Source organism: Ylistrum balloti, unplaced genomic scaffold (genome assembly GCF_031769215.1).
Source record: "Ylistrum balloti isolate Yb309-2 unplaced genomic scaffold, AGI_CSIRO_Ybal_v1 Utg370102, whole genome shotgun sequence".
In the NCBI taxonomy this organism is placed as follows: Eukaryota; Metazoa; Mollusca; class Bivalvia; order Pectinida; family Pectinidae; genus Ylistrum; species Ylistrum balloti.
The window spans coordinates 539,354-560,414 of record NW_026782128.1 but is presented as its reverse complement, the minus strand read 5'-3'; the positions used below and the strand labels follow the sequence as shown (position 1 = coordinate 560,414).

General features: G+C 34.0%; 1 protein-coding gene across 1 annotated transcript in view; it reads right to left on the bottom strand.

Moving 5' to 3' along the window:
* LOC132550045 (uncharacterized) overlaps positions 1 to 21,061 on the bottom strand; it is a 138,049-nt gene that overhangs the window by 10,794 nt on the left and 106,194 nt on the right. The window contains exons 19-25 of the mRNA XM_060214043.1: positions 20,602 to 20,828; positions 19,915 to 20,103; positions 19,314 to 19,442; positions 18,157 to 18,228; positions 17,073 to 17,096; positions 11,250 to 11,336; positions 9,833 to 9,964 (exon numbers count right to left, since the gene is read on the bottom strand). Of these exons, the coding sequence (XP_060070026.1) occupies positions 9,833 to 9,964; positions 11,250 to 11,336; positions 17,073 to 17,096; positions 18,157 to 18,228; positions 19,314 to 19,442; positions 19,915 to 20,103; positions 20,602 to 20,828 (860 nt within the window). The remainder of the gene's footprint in view (positions 1 to 9,832; positions 9,965 to 11,249; positions 11,337 to 17,072; positions 17,097 to 18,156; positions 18,229 to 19,313; positions 19,443 to 19,914; positions 20,104 to 20,601; positions 20,829 to 21,061) is intronic.

The following is a 21,061-nucleotide window of genomic DNA, read 5'->3' as shown; positions in this document are numbered from 1 at the left end:
TTTTCCCAAAAAAATTTCCATGTAATATTTTCTAAATTTAATGTCTCTTTCAAATGCTCTTCTAAATAACAGCTGCATTATTATTTGATAGGAAATATATACAATTTTTTATTTGTTTGCAGTAAACTCAAACATAAAAGGAAGACAAATGGAAACCATAGATGATTGTATACTCTTTTCCCCCCAATGTTTAAACAGTGTTTCGTACAATGTGATATATAAATCCCTGTAGTCACACAAAAGGATACAGCCGAGACATGTTGATCACTCGATCTAGGCAGATATCTTAGGATGCACTACATCTCCAGACACCAGATATCTTGATTAAGAAGTGATAATATCAAATTAGAGAAGACAAGTAGACTGTTACAAAGACTTATTATATTTGATGTCTACCACAGACCTCCCAGGAAAAGCAAACCAGACAAAAAATATTTCTAAACAATATGCTCTGTTCATGCACTGCTTCCAAAAAGCTAAAACATTCCTCCAAATATTCATTTTCTTATTTACTGAAGTAGCGCTTTCTTAATACTTTGATATCCTTTCTCTTTTCTTTCTCTTTTGCTATTTGCTGAGGTAATGATACACTGACCAAAGTCCAGGAATAGACTTGCGGAGAAAGAAATCAAATATTTTCTAAAAGACCTATAGCCATATCTGTGTTAAATTGTTATTTTTGCTTATATTCACCAGCATCTGGTTTTATTTCCATATTTTTCATCTAAATACAAAATATGATTTCTTTCCATTTGTTCTTTAAATATGATATTTCTTCCTATATCTTGGTGGTATTCATTAGTCCAGGAGCCAAACTGAACCAATTTTTTTCATTTGTATTTTTTAAGTATAGTAATTCTGATTAATTCTGATAGAGAAAGCACAAGTAAGGCCACCTACACTAATATTAATAGCCACATTTCACTCAAGACTTATTCTGGTATGGATTTGGTAATGGTCCTTGGACCATTGGGTCTATAGACACAAGGCTTTCACACTCATCAGGCCCCATATACTGGACCTCCCTGTTACCAGATCGAGAGGGGGCCTATACACATAGATGTGAATGAAGATGGCCGGTTAGTCAGGGATAATGACCCAATCACACCATCGCTGACATTTCCACATCAAAGACACGATCAAAGTCTAGGTGGCTTTCCTTCCCAATCCCGGGCCAAGTTCCGAGGAATGCAAACCTCCGGAGCTGGCAGAGTTTCCCAGCCTCATGCTGGGTCATATGCATTGAATGTTATATGGTTCCTCTATACCTGACTTGTCCATATTTCCTTGGACAAATTCATAAAATAAAGGTTAAGTTTTACCAATTCTTTCTTCAATTAAAACCTAAGCTTCAGATGTTCGTTGATCATGCTCTGTGCGAGGGACAACAGGTACAGATGTCAGGCTCCACTGGACATCCACAATGAGGCTGCACCATCAGAAATCCATTAAAAGTCTATTAACGTAAACTTGCACAAATATATGCCCGTGTGAAGTTTAATCTCGGGGAAAAATGCTAGAAATTCCCTTCCAGTTCAAATGTTTCCAATAAAACCAAACCCAAGGATCAATACTTGGTCTTCTCAATAATCAAACTTTTGATTTTAAAATGGATTTCTTCCACATTCTAGATCTTAAATTAATAATCCAAAGTATTCAATTTACCTGAAATGAAAAGGACTGAATTCCAATATATCACCTTTGTTATATACAAGAAGCAGCTAAACTGTAAAGTGTCCTGAAACAATGTCTATACTAAGTGGTTGTATCATTATTTAAGTGTTGAGGATGATCAAAGTTTCAACCATTATACTCAATATTCACTCAAAAGACATCTTATTTTAGATACAGGTCCTTTTTTAGATTTGAAAAGTAGGGCCAAGTCACAGCACCACAAAGCACAAAGGAGGTGAATAGAAAGAATGTGTTACGTGTGAACAGAAAACATCCTGAATCTGCCATCAAAAGCACCCAGTTGACATTGATAAGGATATGTTTGTGTACGAAATGGGACCCTGAAAACAGGTAAAACCCTTAATCCAACCTTGTTCTAAGTCTATTCAGCATTACAGGAACTTTTCACCAAGAACTGAAGACAACTGTAGGACTGTAAAACATATATCGGCTGTTGCTGACCATTTAAAAATGACCTGAGGCATGTCAAAGTATAAATAGAATTACTGAATTTGAAGAAAATTTTAAGTTTGAAATATTCTATATTCCATTTTCAGGATAACTAAACTTAAACAAAACCTTTCAATAAACAAATCACCAGTGTTTATATAGTTGGTAAATAACGTCCAATCACAGACAATCTGATTGGTTAGAAACAAGTGACCAATGGAGCGTGAGCCGCTGTATTGTTACGGAGGAAACACTAGCAATGAATGAATCACTTGAGAAAGAAATCAATGGTTTTTATGATTTGAGTGTCAACAATACCCGTACGCGATACATACCTCTAAACATCTACAAAGTCTCTCTATTCCCCGGACAAGCTTTCCAACATCGCCTGTATTAAACTCATTTAATAAAGCTTTATCTGACACTCTGAATTTTCTCAGCCCCTTAAAAGGCCAAAGATCAGCCTAGATGATAAAAAAGATACAATTCTGTTCATTGACATCCAAGGTTTCCTGATGGTAATTGAAATCTAGTGTGACATGATTTAAAATAAAGTTTTAGATTAGGTTTTCAATCAAAATCAAACACTGAACAGTTACAGATTTATAACCAGTTTTTTTTTAATTGCGAAAATATGAGGCAAAAGAATTCAAAGTGCTGTTATTCTGACTTAAAACACATGCAGCTAACTACATGTATAGCCTTATGATATTACAATGAAAATTGGTTACTGTTTCATAACATTGTCAACATATACAAAATCATTAACAGGAGTGATATATAACACATCGGTATCTAAGATGGAAGTACGATACAACACTTATCCAAAAAGGCGAACACCTAAGTACCAGAATGATACTGGTTTCTAATGCAGTCCTAGTTATGATCAGAATTGTTTTCACTGGGAGAGGACTTATTTGTGTTAAACTACAGAACTACAGAACAAATGATGTTTTTTCTGATAATCTATTTAAGGTTAAATTTTTCAATATTTGAAACAATTTTTAGATAAAAACAAAGTGAGCAGGGGCTCAAATAGATATTACCATCCCCCCTCCCCCTTCCCCCCAACCCCCAAGCCTTTTGATCTAAATCTCTTACTGGGCTTTTCATTGCAGAAGTGATCAAGGGTGCCTTTTGATTTTTAACCTTGACAAATGACCACCAAAGTGAAATTGGGTTTAAACCTTCGTGAGTCAATGCTATGGTGTGAAAAGGAACAAAAGCTGTCCATGGGTCTATGAGATATCTGTACACAAGTGATCATGGACCCAATACAAAATGAATACTATACGCTCCCTCTGAAGGGGTTGGGTATAATTGTATTATAACTGACGTGATCAACAACTTTTATAAAACTAGATCTCTCTGGTCTATGTCTATGGTATGGCAAGGATGAGATTGTCAATTTCTCTATCTGAATGATAACATTTTTCATGAAATGAAAGTGAAACCATGTATATGTTTACGTATCTAGGGACTAGGGCCTCGAGGTCTTTAAACATGATTAAATTAATACTTAGACACTCTGTTCAATCCTAGTTACAAATATGGGAGGTAAAAATACACATAACATACATAATTTGTTCTGAATTTTTAAAAATTTCTGGACCAGGGGAAATAACTTGTACTTAGTATCCCAGTTACCAATACAGGTCTCCTCAGCCTCCTTCCTTTATCAGATGAGCATGGCACATGTCCATGTCATAGCAAAAAAAAACATACCTAAAAAATTCAGTTAAAAAAAGGCAAATAAAACTGTACTGTAAAAAGTGTCTTTATAGGGGTTTTCTTATTGGCTATCACAAAGTAATATGGACATTACCATAGAAAATCTGTTTCAGGACTTTGGTTAAAAAAAGATATTTCTCAAAATTTGTTTTTGTAAAACCACGAATATTGAAAAAAAAAAAAAAAAAAATCACATGTTGTACTAAATGCAAAAAAATACTATGTAACTGATATTTCTATAGTAACACTGTAATAATTCTGTATTTTAGTATTATTGAAATCATGGGTTCTTACAAAAAAGAACATGTCACTTGCTCTTCTAATCATCATAAACATTATTTATTCTGTCCCTACATCTGATAAAGACAGAAATCAACACAAGTCTCCTCTCATTTCATCAACAACTATTTCTGTGTGTTCAGGAATTCAAAAAATGATGGACATCTCTCACCTGAAAACCACACACAGGTAATATATCAATGTCTTGTTTACACCTGATACAAGGTAAGACAACAATATGGACCTTCCCTTTACCCTATGGTAGGAAATGTACAACCAGCTGTCATTTCTCCCATTCTTTAAGAAAGAACCAACATCAAAACAGCCTTGGAATAATTTTGCGACAAATTATACCATGAATAGGTAATGATTATCCAACAGTTAATCATGGGTAGATAATTTACAGTCTGTTTACCAGATAAATTGTCACTCGTCTACCTATGTAAGATATATCCCCAACTATTTGTATACTTGGAAAATATTCTGACCTATCACTGCGACCCGGCTTGACGCTCGACCGCGCCTCTTTGTGTGTTTGACGGCTAAATTGGACCCGTAGAGGCCAGACAATTACAACAAGACATAGTCAACCATTGTTCTATGACACACTACAGTGGAAAGGTTGGTGATCTCTGCTGGTTCTACACTTAATAGTCACTAGGCAGAATTAATGCTTTTGTCTCTGCCAATATTTGCATCAGTGACGGACATACTACCCTTGCTAGTTGACTGCCCGACATTCATTTACCTGTCTACCCTGGTGAGAATTCAAACCTGTCTTCTTCTTAAGCATTCAAGTGTAAAGCTTTTGCAAGAAACTGCTATTTGAAAGACATTCATAAATTCAAACCATCCATTGGTAATTAACATTAACTTAAGAACTTTCCATTTTCCATCTATTTAGATTATGATTTCTCGATGTAATGCAACTGACATACATCGTAATGAATAGCAGACAGAGTTTTTCCAGTGATTAAAGCTAGCCTCCCAAGCGGCCTCCTATTTATAACCCTGACCATAATTCATTGACTGTAACAAGCTGAATCTGTACTAGTAAATACCACTGTACTTCTATTGTAAAAATTTCCCAATGTCATTGCATCACTTTCTTCCAGTGGTCAAGGCAGTCCAGAAAGTTAAGAATGACCCACAAATAAGATCATAACACTGACCAGTGTCCACGAGATGACTTGTTGACAGCCCTGACTAAAATACCTGTGGTCACTTTCGAGTTGTAAAGTGATAAAAACAGACCCTACAAAAGGCTTCGCTCCATTGGACAGATGGTAAACAAAGCTCTCATGGTGGGCATAGAAAAAATGACAGATGTCCGATTAGAAAATGACTCCTCCCCTACCTAATGATGGGTAAAATTAATTGGTGGGACAAAAAGTGGAAAGCTAGTGAGCCGAAACTGACCAGTCAAGCATGCAAATTATGTCCATTGAAGATAATGGCCAGATCCACTTTCGGCATACTCAAATAGAATTAGAGAAATGTCTAATTGTTTTGACTGTACAAATAATTAATGCCGTGTTCGCAGTCTTGTAAATCTCGACATAAATTGGCCATTCTGACAGGCGAGGAGTAAAACAAATTGGACGGTTTGTAAAATGATTGGTTGAAGTTTAGGGTCTTAGGTCAACTATTATTGCATAAAAGGCTTTCAATTTGGACACTAACGGAGAGAATTTCGCTGTCGATGAATGAATATGAAACAAATGGTGTCCAAAACGAGTTTTCCGTCACCCCAAGATAGTTTAAATTGGAATACTAAGTTCTTAACATTGCATGAATGAACACGAAAAAAAATGTTCGAGGCCAGGTCATTAACAGTGATTGGTCTGTCCTCGCCGATTTTAAAGATTTTCTGATGTGCATGATGTTCATTTCAAAATAATTGGACAGAAACAGAAAAAACACTGAGTAAAATACAAAGCCATAGAATATGATAATGATGTTTCAAATGCTGTTCACTAGAAACCGGACTGTGTATCAAGACTGAAAGTGATTTTTCTTTATTATCTAGCAATAAGCCTACGTCTGGTAATAAGCCTATGCCTTATACTGTTGTCTGTCTCTTCAGTAAAACCTATGTCTTGTAATAAGCCCATCCATATTTAAGGCTGTTGTCTATCCCTCAGTAACCCCATGTCTGGTAATAAGCCCATCCATATCTAAGGCTGTTGGTTTTCCTTTAGTAACCCCATGTCTGGTAATAAGCCCATCCATATCTAAGACTGTTGTCTATCCTTCGGTAAGCCCATGTCTGGTAATAAGCCCATCCATATATAAGGCTGTTGCCTATCCCTAAGTAAGTCAATGTTTTGTAATAAGTCCATCCATCAAAACACTACAATTTTATATAAATGAAAAAAATCATATTTCTGAAACCAAAATAGGCTCTTGAAATTTATAAATGCATGTTGAAAATGAGGCAACTGGAAAAGGGCAACAATGTAGATTGCTCAAAACAAACAATTCATCAGTAAAAGAGCAAAGCATTATAACCTTTTAGTCAGTCAGTCATTAAATATGCTGTTTGCTGGTATTTTGATATTTTAACTTAACAATATTAATAATATTGATGAATTCTAGTTCAACATTGTTATACATCAAATATCCCATCATGCTTAGTTTCAGTAAAAATGGTTGAGCGGTCATCATATGTGGTTAAGATAATTAATGTGTTGTCGACGACAATAACAATGCATCCTGGGTGTTCTCAAACACAAAATAATTACTCCAACAATATCCTTTACCTCTAGGTTCGAGGTCAACATAACAGGAACTACTTTATCAATATTTACTTGACAAGATTTTTCTATAGATATTTTTTGACAGCTTCTGCTGTATATAATTCTGAAGTCATTGAATTACAATCTTACAAGCAGAGTATAATTTCTATGTTTGGCTTTTTTTTTGAAAAAATAATTATACAAAATTACGTTTTTCTGGCGTAATCATAACACCTGTGGAAGCAGTAGAAGTGTCTTCTTCAAAGGCAGTTATTGAAATTACGATAAAAAATAGATTTATTTCATCTTTAGAAATCATCAAATACAGCAAAATATGTAATGAAATTCATATCAATGAATGAGATAAGAACTCCTAAACATCAAAACTTCTGTTCTGCTTTGTTGTTTAACTTTAATAAAGCTTCTTCTCAAATAATCAAAAAAAAATCTACTTTTTAAAATCTTTTGTTGTGCACTTTGAAGTTTTATCGGAAATCTTGAAAAACTCAACCTCACATGCGATCTGTGCCAAAATTTAGCAGTTTCATAAAAACCTGTCAAATTTCTCACAATACCAACTTTGTTGATAGTATACTTTGAAATGGATTTGACCTACCAAATATATCTCTAATCTTTAGGTACAAAAAGTGCAGTTAGTCGCTCTAGCACTTCAAACAGTAAAGCTTTTGTTATTAAAACATGAAGATCTGTTACCATAGTTATTTTTCTTTACACCTGAAATGTGCAGATATAACATCACCCTAAAGGGCAATAACTGTGGATAAAACATCTCCTGCCATTGTTTACAAGTATTCTAAATATGATATGAGAATTCTATAATACTCTAACAGCAACTAAGTGACAGAATCTCTCAGAGCAGCCTATAGAATCCTCTAATAGCTTTTTCGGCTATATCCTAACACTTGACTGAAGCAAGCCTTTCCTAGATGTTATTAATTACCAGCAAAATGGAAAATATACTGAAACAAAGTATTGCTGAATGATACTTATGTATCCTGTTGATCAAATTATTGTCAAGGGACTGTTTTGTAATTTTTGAGATCCAGATCTGGCATTGTGTTATTGAGTCCAGAAATTTGCTCAAAATAAATTTTCTATTCATAGCAACAGTGACCTTAACCTAGATTGACACTTTAACTTAAAAAGAAATGTTTAAGAAAACAATCTGATACTTTGAGTTTAATCAGTCGAAGGGAAATAAACTTCTATTTTTAGTAAGTGACCTTTATACTGACCTTCCACATCAAAAGTAATCTTAAATAAGCCGTGTGGAAATGGAAGAACTGTATGAAGTTTGGGTTTATTCAGTGAAATGGAACTTGAGTTATTAAATAAAAACCTTCTATGTATAGCAATAGTCACTTTGATAATTGACCTTTTAACCCAAAAAGCAATGTTAAGCAAGCACTCATTATTAGAGTTTGGGTTTGATTGAATGAAGGAATCTCCAGTTGTTGTTGGGAAATGGTGATGCTGATGTAAGGAATGAGACAGAGAACTGCATTACAAATTACGATATCCCCTTCTGATCTTTGATTGGGGCAGGAAGATAATAAACATGAGTGTTGTGATGAAGAGATTAAAAGGAAGCATAACTGCAGATCTTTCTACAAATCTTTATATCACTAGTTTCTCAAACAGGTAACACTGTATCACAGATGCCATCAACAGATGCCACTATCTATTTATACAGCTAGGCAGCTTCCCAATGTATATATAACATTTTTATGAAGACATCTACATTGAACATTGAACACTTTACACAGAATGTACAAAATTTGTTGAAAATCCAAATGATTTAAGATTTAGATAATTCTCGAACAACATTATGCATCAACAAATTTAAAAAAAACAAGCTGTCTTAATTTGAAAATTAAAAGCATTTCCTGTAACATACCTTATTCCTACTTATTGTTATGAAAACAAACGGATATTTTTTAAAGATATTTTGAATTCTTCTCAATCCAAGCTCATAATAATTCAACATACAATATATAATATTCTTAATGTTGACATGTACAGAATTGAAGCCAAATACATTTATTTTTGGAAAATGCACCATTTATCTTTTGTCATTTTTGTCCTGTGATAATTATTATTTAAATGATGTCTGTTTAATTGTGGGCACCCATGATAACCCTGCCATGGAGCTGCAGTATCAGGGTCGAGATGATTAAATTATCTAAGGATTTACAAGTGTTACTGTGCAGTGTTTCCCTACTGGGTGCTCTATTGAGCTATGGCACATATCAATTTTGCGGTTGAGTAAATCTTGTGTTGCTGGGAATGACGGGGAGTCGGCTAGCTGAGGGCTACACCAAAACAACACACAAATAACCACTATCATTCAAGATGACAGTGGGACCCTCACAGTAATTTGTCCCTAATGGTGGATTAAATATCCCCTGATGAGTTTCCCCCACAGGCCAGGGGTTAGGAGGGGCCAGTCTCACATAGAAGGGACCAGTCATGTTATGTCGTTGTCATGACAACACGACACCTGCTCATATGAAGACAAATGGAGAAAAATCTGTAGGTCATGTGATGCTGGGTTATGGTTTCAATTTAATGTGTCGCTGAACAATGCAAAATTGGTTTTGTAATGTACAGGATGAAATCTAGATGAACTCTGTAATGTTATCCAAATTTGAAATAATAAAATAAAAGAGAACTTTTCCGCTTCAGCATCCATTTTCCATCATCACCCTGAAAATTGGTAAAATAGTGCTGAAATCTACATCAAAGTACTGCAGTATAGATTTCAGGGATAAATACTTTTCTGTAGATTTTTTTTATTCTTGGAGACAACCTTTTATCTCCATTCTATATATCATTGAAATCTCAAGAAAACATCAGTACAGACTAGGTAAGCATACAACAGCTGGGGTCAAAGGTCAAGTTTTTAACAGCTAGGGTAAGAGGTCAAAGTTGAGACTTACAGCATCCTTGACACTGAAGACATGACAGTAGTGGTTGTCGTTGTCCCGTGTAATGTAAGCAAAGAAGTTCATGCTATCAGCATCCTGGCAAGCGCAGAAAATATTCCCAATCTCATGGTCACATATCACTCTCTGTAACACAAATAGGTATACATGGTCACATATCACTCTCTGTAACACAAACAGGTATACATGGTCACATATCACTCTCTGTAACACAAACAGGTATACATGGTCACATATCACTCTCTGTAACACAAATAGGTATACATGGTCACACACATATCACTCTCTGTAACACAAATAGGTATACATGGTCACACACATATCACTCTCTGTAACACAAACAGATATACATGGTCACATATCACTCTCTGTAACACAAATAGGTATACATGGTCACATATCACTCTCTGTAACACAAACAGGTATACATGGTCACATATCACTCTCTAACACAGGTATACATGGTTTAACACAAATAGGTATACATGGTCACATATCACTCTCTGTAACACAAACAGGTATACATGGTCACACACATATCACTCTCTGTAACACAAATAGGTATACATGGTCACATATCACTCTCTGTAACACAAACAGGTATACATGGTCACACACATATCACTCTCTGTAACACAAATAGGTATACATGGAACATCTCTGAACATTATCATTTTCATATCTGCAGCTTTGTCCAAAAAGGTCAGATTGAGTTGATTTTGCTTAGAAAGTCTTTGTTTTTCACTGGCGACAATTTTGATTTTCTACTAACAAGATGATAATTTTAAACAAGCCTTAACCACCTTGGCCAGATAAACATACTCAGATGTTATAAATGACTAAGTAGCAAGGACTTGTTAGCCCACTATCAAAATGGTGTGACCATTCTATTGTGTTAAGGATTTGACATTTCAGTGAGATAGCACTATAAAAGCATCCTTAAGGGGCCTCATCATCTGTGCACACCATCTTCTTAAGACTTCTAATACCTGTTGTGATGATGCAAAACCCAAAACATACAAAGCCTACAGGAGTTTGTAAAAGAAAATTCTGATTTAGTAGAAGAATTCACTTTAAACATTTTAAGGACCTTGAAATTGCCATACACGTTTATTTTCCTTGGTAATTGTATCTTTAATAATATCATATACATGAAAGCAAAACTACATTTGTTAATGTTTTAGCTATATCTAGATCAGAACCATCTTAAACTTTCAGACCAATACCAAACAGAAAATGTTTTAGTTTGTTTTTCCCTTGAATGAATACAAGTCCAAATAAACCATTATACCAAACCATTTTGACGTTAAACAGCTGGTAACTTGCTAATTAGAAAATTCCTCAATTACAAAGCCAGAATTCAACTCTTGTCCAAGTCAATGAAATATGGCATCAACACATAACCCCTTACCTCAGACTTGGCATCTATAAATTTTACGCCTCGGAAAGAAATAGCCAACTTGATGATAGGAATTTTTGCGATGACATCGGCAGATTTCTGCAATTAGATAAGTAATAATCTCTAAAGCAAAAACAACAAAATATCCACAAAATATCCCCATCAAGGGAGACAATACAGAAATAATACATCTTTTTTGCATAAATTTTAAGGTAAAATGAAAATGTAGAAAGTATTACGTTGTAAATCAGAATGAAAATTATATTCAACACTCATATCACTGTCCACAAAGATGTCTCAACTCGTATGGTTATTAATTGAAAGAAAAAACACTTGCTGTTCTATAATTTTTGTAAAAAGACATCAAAAGTTTGGTTACAATCAATTCCCTATCAGTCAGCACTTACAAAGGAACTCTGGAAATTCAAATCATTTTCAGCACATTTATTTTTCAGGCTATATGACAGACAAAGATAACCATGTTCTCCGTGGTTTGGAGAATGATTACAAAGTAATATTCCTGATTTATATTTTACTAGAATTAAAAAAAAAAAATTTTACTTGTTGATTAAAAAATTTACAATTTAATGATTTTAAGATATCTTTCTTTCTTTAGATCTTTTATTTTTTAGAATTGTTGACAAACAATAAACACAATTCACAAAGTTTTATGTCTATTTTTTAACCACTTTCTGTGTACATATCCTATTTTTCAGACTTTATGGGCGAACTGTTTTGTAATGTGGTATTCTTTGGTGACGTGGAAACAAGGAAAACTCACTTAAGTCCTTTATATCTAGACCTGATGACAACAAACACTAATAATCTAGTATTCTTTGATGGGGTCTAAATTTCTAAATAGAGTGTTTCCCTTTCAAAGTGATGGAACAATATGGCGGCCATCAAACTCGGCCCACTGGGATTTAGACCCAGGATCAAAGTCAACATCACATACTCGAGTTCTCCCTCTAACACATTAAGCAACACATTTTAAATGTCAGTTGGGACCCCAACACAATGGATTCTTCACAGGAAGACCATAATTGAACTAATACAATACATCCATTCATTTCTGCCCTTTCGAGAATCGTTCAAAGGCAGAAAAAAAAAAGTTTCTCTCTTGTTCTCTATGCTTGTCCTGGAGTGGAGTTTGAATCATGATAGCTCTTCAGCACGGGGAGATAAAAATGTAATAGTTGAAGACTGATGATTACTGGTCACAGCGAGTGATTAACGAGAAGGACCAATGAGTATGTCCTGCCCTATAACCATCTCGTAACCTTCCTCACTCAACCGCTTATGTATCTTGATAATGCATGCCCCAATGATCACTCCAATCAAATGAAGCCATTAGCATTTTTCAAATTAATTTTTCTTCTGGAATATGTCGGAAATGAAGAGTTCCCATAGAGAGGAGTGAAAGGATGGTAAAGAGAAATCTCGTTGACTTAATGACGACAAGATCTGACCCTTCCTTTGGAAGACTCCAATAATCTTCTGGCTTAAGTCCGTTCGTGATAGTTCTGATGAGCTCACCATATTAATAGGTGTCAAAAATGATGCATCGACACCTTCTTATCTGTGTGTGAAAATGATTTTATAAGCATCAATCAACCACACACAAAATTTACCACATCTTCGGCCAAAGCTTCTTAATTACGCAGAATGATTTCGAAATGAATGATGGAAATTTGATACCAAAAACGTCAGGATGGACAAAAAACGAATAATGTCCCATGACCATTTCAGCTTGTCAATCACCATATATGAATATTTTATATTCAAATCGAATCTAAAAAAAAATGCTTCATTTTCATCCATTACCCTTTTTTTCTTTCTGATGGAGATTATATTCTAGATTTTTCTTTCCAAGGTTTTTTTACATCACTAAACAGAAATACTTTCCTAACTTTCCAAAACAACTTAAAAGGAATTACCTTGCCTATGAATGTTATAAAAACCAAGAAAAGACACAAAGGTATTAACCAACAGTATTTCTCTGTGAACAGTTTTATCACGATAAACACTATATAGCTACAGCTTTGATATAATCATTCTTACTTTCATCAATGTTTTTAGGGATTCAATGATTACAGTTCACAGATTAAAATATCTTGCTAACAATTACTTTCATGGACATAAATACTCAAGTCATCATTGGTTTTTAATGAATTTGAAGCCTTTTGAATATGTCACTGAACAAAAAATTTCAAGATTAAGTACAATAATCCTGAATTGAGTGATCACTAACTTATCTTCAGTAGGAAATGCTATTAATTATGTGTGCCTAAGAATGCAGCTGATCAAACTAAAGCAATAAAAATACCCAATAAGAACAGATGTACAGTCAATTCTAAAAACTTCCATCCACTACATAGGAACTGAAGGGATTACACTAATATCTTTGTTCTATGACTACAAGTCACATTTGTATATTTCTATTTTAATTTTAGTCCCTTTATACCCATACTACCAGAGGAAATATCACCTTAAGTGCCTATGAACATGGTGGAATCTGTTGGAATATAACTTTCTTCCCTAAAGCCAAACTTTCATAAGAAGTCAACAATAAGTTGACATCTGGCTTTTCCAGGAGTTTTCTTTCAGTTGACAATACAAAACCATTAATACCAAAAATGTTTGTAAAGAATTTGTTTTTAAAAAAAGATTAGATCTCTTTATGTGCATGTCACACTGAATTGAAATTAAATCTTAAGTATTCATTAAACCATCTATTTTTCACTTCAAGAAATATGTTTGACAATTTCTTTTTCAAAAGTGAAAAACAGCAAAAAGTTCTGGAGGTGGTATACAGAGGTATGAATACCTTTAACTTCTAACAGTGATTCCAATTTTTGTCCTAAAAATCAAACCCACACAGTGCTTCCTGATACTATTGATTCTAAAGCCTGATGTACTATGTCAAATATACATTTTCGGTTGTAATCATTATTCCGTTCCAAGACCTATATTATTAGAACCATCAACACCATCTAATACCAGCTGAGAAAGTCACATTGATTATTCACAGCCATTGTTTCGTAGCTTTTTGATTGATGACTGATTCGCTGACACAACATGTCTGCAGTTCTCCGACAGCTCCACGGGCATTTCAGCCACAACTCTCTTTCAACTGTCACTATTCCGGACAGAATTCTTTAAATTGTGATTTAATTCCTTCGTTGGTGTATTCATTTATAACCCCTCCATGGCTCCGGGGGTGACAAAAGGAGGTAGACTGTACGGAGTTGTCCTAGGTGTGTTCAATTGCATTACATGAGCTTGGCTTGGTTTCACTGGGCAGAAACCAATTCATTAGTGAGATACAATGTCCAACCACGTTCCCCTTTTCAATAAAATCAGAACTCTGGAAACCTACATCAATCTGACCAGAATAACCTTTGGCTTCAGATTTTCCAGGTTAGGATACTGAATCGCAAACATTTTGCCAAATCCTCCTGGTGACTTTATCACCGAGAAAAATGACAAGGTCTTCATACGAAAGAATTCCTGGAAACATTAATCTCAGGGTCTTTATCCGATTTACACCAATAACATGGTAAATCGGACTCAAAGCCTTCTTATTCCATTGTAAACAAAACCATTCAGCCTCAAAATACAATCGCATCAGAAGAATCTGAATTAATTAAGCTTGTTAATAGAATCACATGAATGACTGCTGTGTAACTGTCACAGAAACACGTATTTAGACGCAGTTTTAGGAAGGGGGCATAACCTCTCTAAGTATCCAGAAAATTAAACCAACACACACATCCACAATCAGCATAAGATTCAATGTAACGTGAAATTTAATTATCTAGTTCCGATTTTACTGCGGGTACCACTTAAGAAGTCTTAATCTATCAAATCTTACTGAAATAATTTATTTGCTTATCTGGTGAAACATAACTGAACACAAGAACGAATTTTTGATAAAATTACCATTACAAGTTTTTGTAAAGCAAGGATTTCATAATTACCTTAAGAGAGAATTATGTCTTTACTTAAATATCATTCAGACATTTTTTGATTTGGGTATGACAACTTGTTTAATAGGAAATCATTCATAATATGAAGAATTTATTTGACTCTAGTGAGAAAGTTAATTTTCATCAAGTGATCAGAAAGTAGAATTTGAATAAGATCCCAATTGTATCGTTCCTTTCTAAACAAGGCATTCCAAACTACTGAAAAAGCTTGAAGATAGAATCATTAAGACATTTAGATCAAAAGGTTTTGTTAGTCCTAATATTGTCCTTTATTGGACAGAAAGCATGCAATAAATTTTGAAAATAAGAATGAACAACATTTTTGCTTTATCTACGTATGTATGTATTTATTTAACTTTATTACTATTTTTTTTTATTTATTTATTTATTTTTAATCCATCTATCGTAAAAAAAATCATCACAATAATTTCCTAATTAATAGACAGCCTATGAATCTGTTCACGCTGGTAAAAACTTCATTCTTCGTTTTCTTCAATGTTATATTTTACCACTTTGGTTGATTTGATGTCATGCATACAATCAAAGGGAGACAACCCCTGGTTTTATCAGCGACACAATCCATTACTATCATTTTGTTTTCTTTCAGAAAATAATTTAATAGACATTTATAACTCCATATCTATCTCTAAATACTGAAAAAATCAGTCCTCTTATGTATAAAATGCTTTGAAAATAACTCCATAAGAATTACACACCAAAAACGTTCATATAGCTTACAAGTGCAGTGCAACATGCAAATGGAACAGGGTTACATGCACATAACATGCTGATGAACAAGATGAACAAATAAATAAAATGAAAATAATTTTTGAAATGTTTCGAATGAATGAATTAATGAAGTGACAAATCTAGCTGTTTTACAGATCTCAAATAAAATCTCTGTCAGCCAGATGTGGGAATGTCAAATTAAAATTCCTTGGTTCATTAAACTATGGTGGATCTTCTGGATGTCATGATAAAATCTTGTATGTTTATTATCAAGTGTAAATCAGTCGCATTTTGGGCATACAGTCTATTTCAGTTCATATATAACATTCAACTAGTTATTTAGCAAAAACAAATTAAGATTAATGTCTTATCTGAAAATCTCTTATCTAAAATATGAAAATATTGGTCACAATCACATGATTTTGAAATATCACAATCTATCATCCATAGGTGTAACTGTACACAAAATTTGTTTTACTGCAAGTGAAATAGCTAAGGCAACATGCTCAGGACAAACTTCAATGGATGACAAACATATATAAATCCTTAACCCTGTCAGTTATATTGAGGACACTAAATTAAGATAGAAGTACTTACAACTACCTCTGTATGACACACGGTGAACAGGTGGGAAGTCATATTAAAACATCAAGAAATATGACAAAGAAAAACAAATGCTTTGACTTCAGGAAAAATATGGGACACTTACTGGAAACTAGTAAACAAAGGGATATAACTCTTGCTTTCCAGGAGTACGTTTTAATACTGGCTGAATTTTTTTTATAACAACCATATCCTTTTAAATTTATTTGGTTCCTGTTTCCAAGATTTGATTGAAAATATTTTAATAAATCTATTGAATTCCTTAATAATAATTCACCAAAGTGTAAAACATTTGAAATTTGTTTGAAATTAAGACAAGGTTGAAATTTTCCCAATTTTTTCTTAACATTAAATGAATACATTATGATATCAAAACAAGGAATATATATGAAGATTTTATTTGAAATGATGACACAACACATATCAAAATAAACAAAGGAGGACAGAAAGGAAATGCAACTAAAAATGAGCTCATTCATCAAGCTAAGGCATAATACAAGTACTGTTCACAAACCTCAAGTTTTCTTCGAAATTTTTGCTGTTGAGCAGAAATTACATGAAATGGCATTATTTCATTTCTTTAGAACATTTAATGAAGGGAGCGTTCATCAAATGATGCTCATGATGTCTCTTTAAATTATGTTTATATTTCAAATCATAAATCAAAATTATAGATTTCTAGATTTCTTTCAGATTTTTTTTCTTGACATGCATAATTGGGTACAGGGAAGTATCTATAGCCAAAGAAAATAAAATAAATTGATGATGAAAAGCAAATCACTTAGCATCACATTGACACACATGGCAGCTTTAGCTTGTAAGCTTTTAAATAATTAAGATGTGAAAATATGATTTGGACTTAATATGGTCCGTTCTTGTCATAACATGCCTGTACGAGCCAACCTCTCTAATTGAGAATAAAGTTGAATATCATTTGGCTGATAATAATCTGATCATATTGAAAAAAAAACTTTATTATGACCAGACTATTCCAGTTTTGTAAGTCCAGAAGTTACATCAATTTGCCAAAATCAATCATTTTTCAAAGAATTATTATCGAAATCATTTCATAGTGTTTTGTATCCTTAAAACGACATCTAAATCCACATTAAAATTAACTTTCAACATAAAAAACAACCGATCAAAACCTTGCTTATCATTGGAAAGTTGAAGAAATATTTGTCTTCAAATGAATTCTATTCAACAATTTCATATTTTCAAAAATCCGTCTTCAATATTGTAAATTCTTTAGAAAAAATTATTTCAACTAATAATAAAATGTGAAGGTCATAAAAATGTAAAATTTTGTTATTTGCAAAAAAAACAGAAAACCTACACAATGTAGGTCTAATAAATTTTGATTTCATTTATTAGACTTTATTTTTTTCATATCAAGTTATCATAAAGCAATTTACATGGTGCGACATTTCCTAAAAAATAAATAAATACCCTTTTTCTATGATTTCATGATCATGAATGAGAAAATCAATGTGAAATGTTTCTAAAACTAGCTGCTTGGCAGGAAGTGAAGGACAACCTGTGTGCTTTCATAAGACAGTGGGAGTTACCTCCCTTATTCCACAACACCATATACATACCTTAAGTTTGGATATGCCTTCTATTGTGGAATTGGGGCCAGATAACTCCTTTACCAGTGTTGATCCCAAATACTGAAACAAATATTAAATGTACAGTCAAATGATTGTTGACAATTGGTAAATGGGATAAAATATCACTCTACCTGCTTGGGTCATCAGTCCAGACAGTCATACAAGTAGAAATGAAAGATGCACAGGTATACAGTCGAATATTGTTATCTCAAACTTTTATAACTCAAAGACCCTGTTTAATTTGAAGCATTTTGCCCGTCCCTGCCTCATTTTACACAAATCATTCAAACTCACTTAAATCAAATACTCAAACTGCCATGGTTCTGCAGAGTTCTGGGTAACGATGTTCCACTGTATACGATGGAAATAAGAACTTGAGGTAAGATTTCTATAGTATTTGTCTGCCATTTAGCCTAAGCCTGGAAACAAATATTAGGAAATTTTCCAGTAATAAGACCATCTCCTAAGTTTGAGTCAGTGGTTAAGTGTTGGCAGCCTGGGCTTATAGCAGGATAAACACGGTACATGTCATTTATGAATGTGTGACATTTCATTAATGTATACCTAAAATCAGCTATGAATATTTCCTCCCAACATAATTACAGATAAAGTTATCATGGTGCTATTCATGACCATTACAATTGAAATTTTGCTTTTTTCTTTCAAAATATACTATAAATATTTTCATACTGTACCTCAAATTTAAGTACCATTTCAGGGCTCTCGATCTGCCAGATTTGGGGCCGAATTCCCAATGCAAAATAGTATCTTTTTTTCCCAATTTAGACCCTAAGTTTTCCCCATTCTAAGGAAAACGCCGATATTTTTCCCAATTCTAAGGGCCCCGGGCCCCAGTCCCAAAATGGGGTGTGAGAGCCCTGCAGTGGCATGATTTTCAGTTAAATGTGATCAATCTCCTTAGTGATATGCTTTTTTTTGACAAACGTTATCTATTAATCAGTTTCAAAGGACCAACACACTATCTCTAAATCATGTAAGGGATGGGCTTATTATAGGACAATCAAGTATCATTTGTTAGGATTTTTGCATAACTGAGAAAGATGTTGGTGGGCTTATTACCAGCTTTGGATCTTACAGCTGGATAATGAGGGTAATATTGACAGTAAAGTGAGAAGGATACCAACCTGGGCTATATAATTACAATATCCCTTGATGAGCATAACTGGTGGGTGTCGCCACTCCTTGATGGGACTAGTGATCGTGGCTTGGTGGGGCGGTCGCAAGTGGATACTGTCATCCCTGATACTTATACCCTGAAACAAAGATGAGGAATGTGGAGGAAATTGTAAAATAACTACTGAAACTCAACTGAATACTACCGGGTAAATATAGTGTCTTTCTCTCCATATAAATATTAACAAGAGGCCCATGGGCCTTATCAACCACCTGACTACAAAAACTCTAAGCAGGGACAAAGGTTACTTTTTCTACCATGAATTAAAGTAATTATGATACATTTGTTTAAATGAAGAGCATGTGATATAGGAAAAAAAGAAGTTTCATAGATGTATTTACCTTTCCAGTAAGAGTTATTTCCCTTTAACAATGTTTTCCAGAGATTTGTTGTGATGGAGAAAAGTATTTCTTATTTGTGACTTTTGAATTTGAGAATATGGATTCTGGTAAAAATTTCATTTTTCCCTCTGATATCATAGGTAGTAGAGCTAGGAAGCCATGTTTATTATTAGTATCTTTCACAGGGTCAAGGATGTTGGAATACTATACCTTTTCTGACCGGAAGACATCTTCATCCTCACTGCTATCAACAGGAGGAAATGCATTCTGGGAAGACTCCTTGACATCCTCTTCAGAGGAGGTGAGAGGCTTGACGCCTGTGTAATCTTTGTACAGGTTCACATTGAACCGTTGACTAGATGAATCTGATTCTGACGGTTGTGGATCTAACCGCTTTTTCTGTAACCATGAATAGTAACCAAGACATCACACTCTACATGTAAAATTTGTGCGGTAAAACTCTCCTGAAAACTCGACAGATCAGGTCTCGGGTAAATTTCTACCAATGAAACTTGTCAGGAAATGTCTATCAGATAAAACTCTACAGGTAAAACTCTACAGGTAAAACTTTGTGTTTATGTTCGTAACTTTAAACTTACAGGTAAAATTAGCATGGTTATGTGTGTAACTTTAAACTTACAGGTAAAATTTGTCACGTAAAACTACTACTAAAACTTGTCATGTGAAACTTTTCAGGAAAAGTTAGTCAGTTAAAACTGCAAAGATGAAATTGTCAGGTAAAACATTACAAGCAACAAGTTGAGAGTAATTATCATCAAGAAAAACATCTTTTAAGGATTGTGAAGATCTACAAAATAACATAGTGACAACGGCATCTCTGGAAACATACAGAGGTCTACCTATTGTGAGGTAATAAACTGGCATCAGAGTACATACCAACGAGGGGTACTGCCTTTCTGGTGCCTGGCGTTCTCCTAATGACGCCAGGATCCTCTTGCGATGACCGATGGCTGATATGTCTAACACAGTTTGTAGCTCAACCTCCCACAACTTTAACACTCTCTCCATCGTGTCCTTATCATGCGACTTGAAGGAATCAAAATATGTTTCGAGACTCAAACTTTCCAGCCATTGTTCCACTGTGGCAGGAGGATTGTCAGTGTCTGTGATAGGTAAATCATGTAGGTAAGGTTAACTAATCAATCATATGTAAATTTACATGTATACTAATTATGGATTTGATACCTGTATTAACCAGGTCTTGACCTTTGACCTATCTATAAAAGGATACAACATCTAAGCTTCCAAAAGGATATGAGCTAGTTCAGCGTACTAGATTTGAACATGTGTTGCTAATAACCATCTGACTTCTGACCTTGCATACCTATGGTTTAAA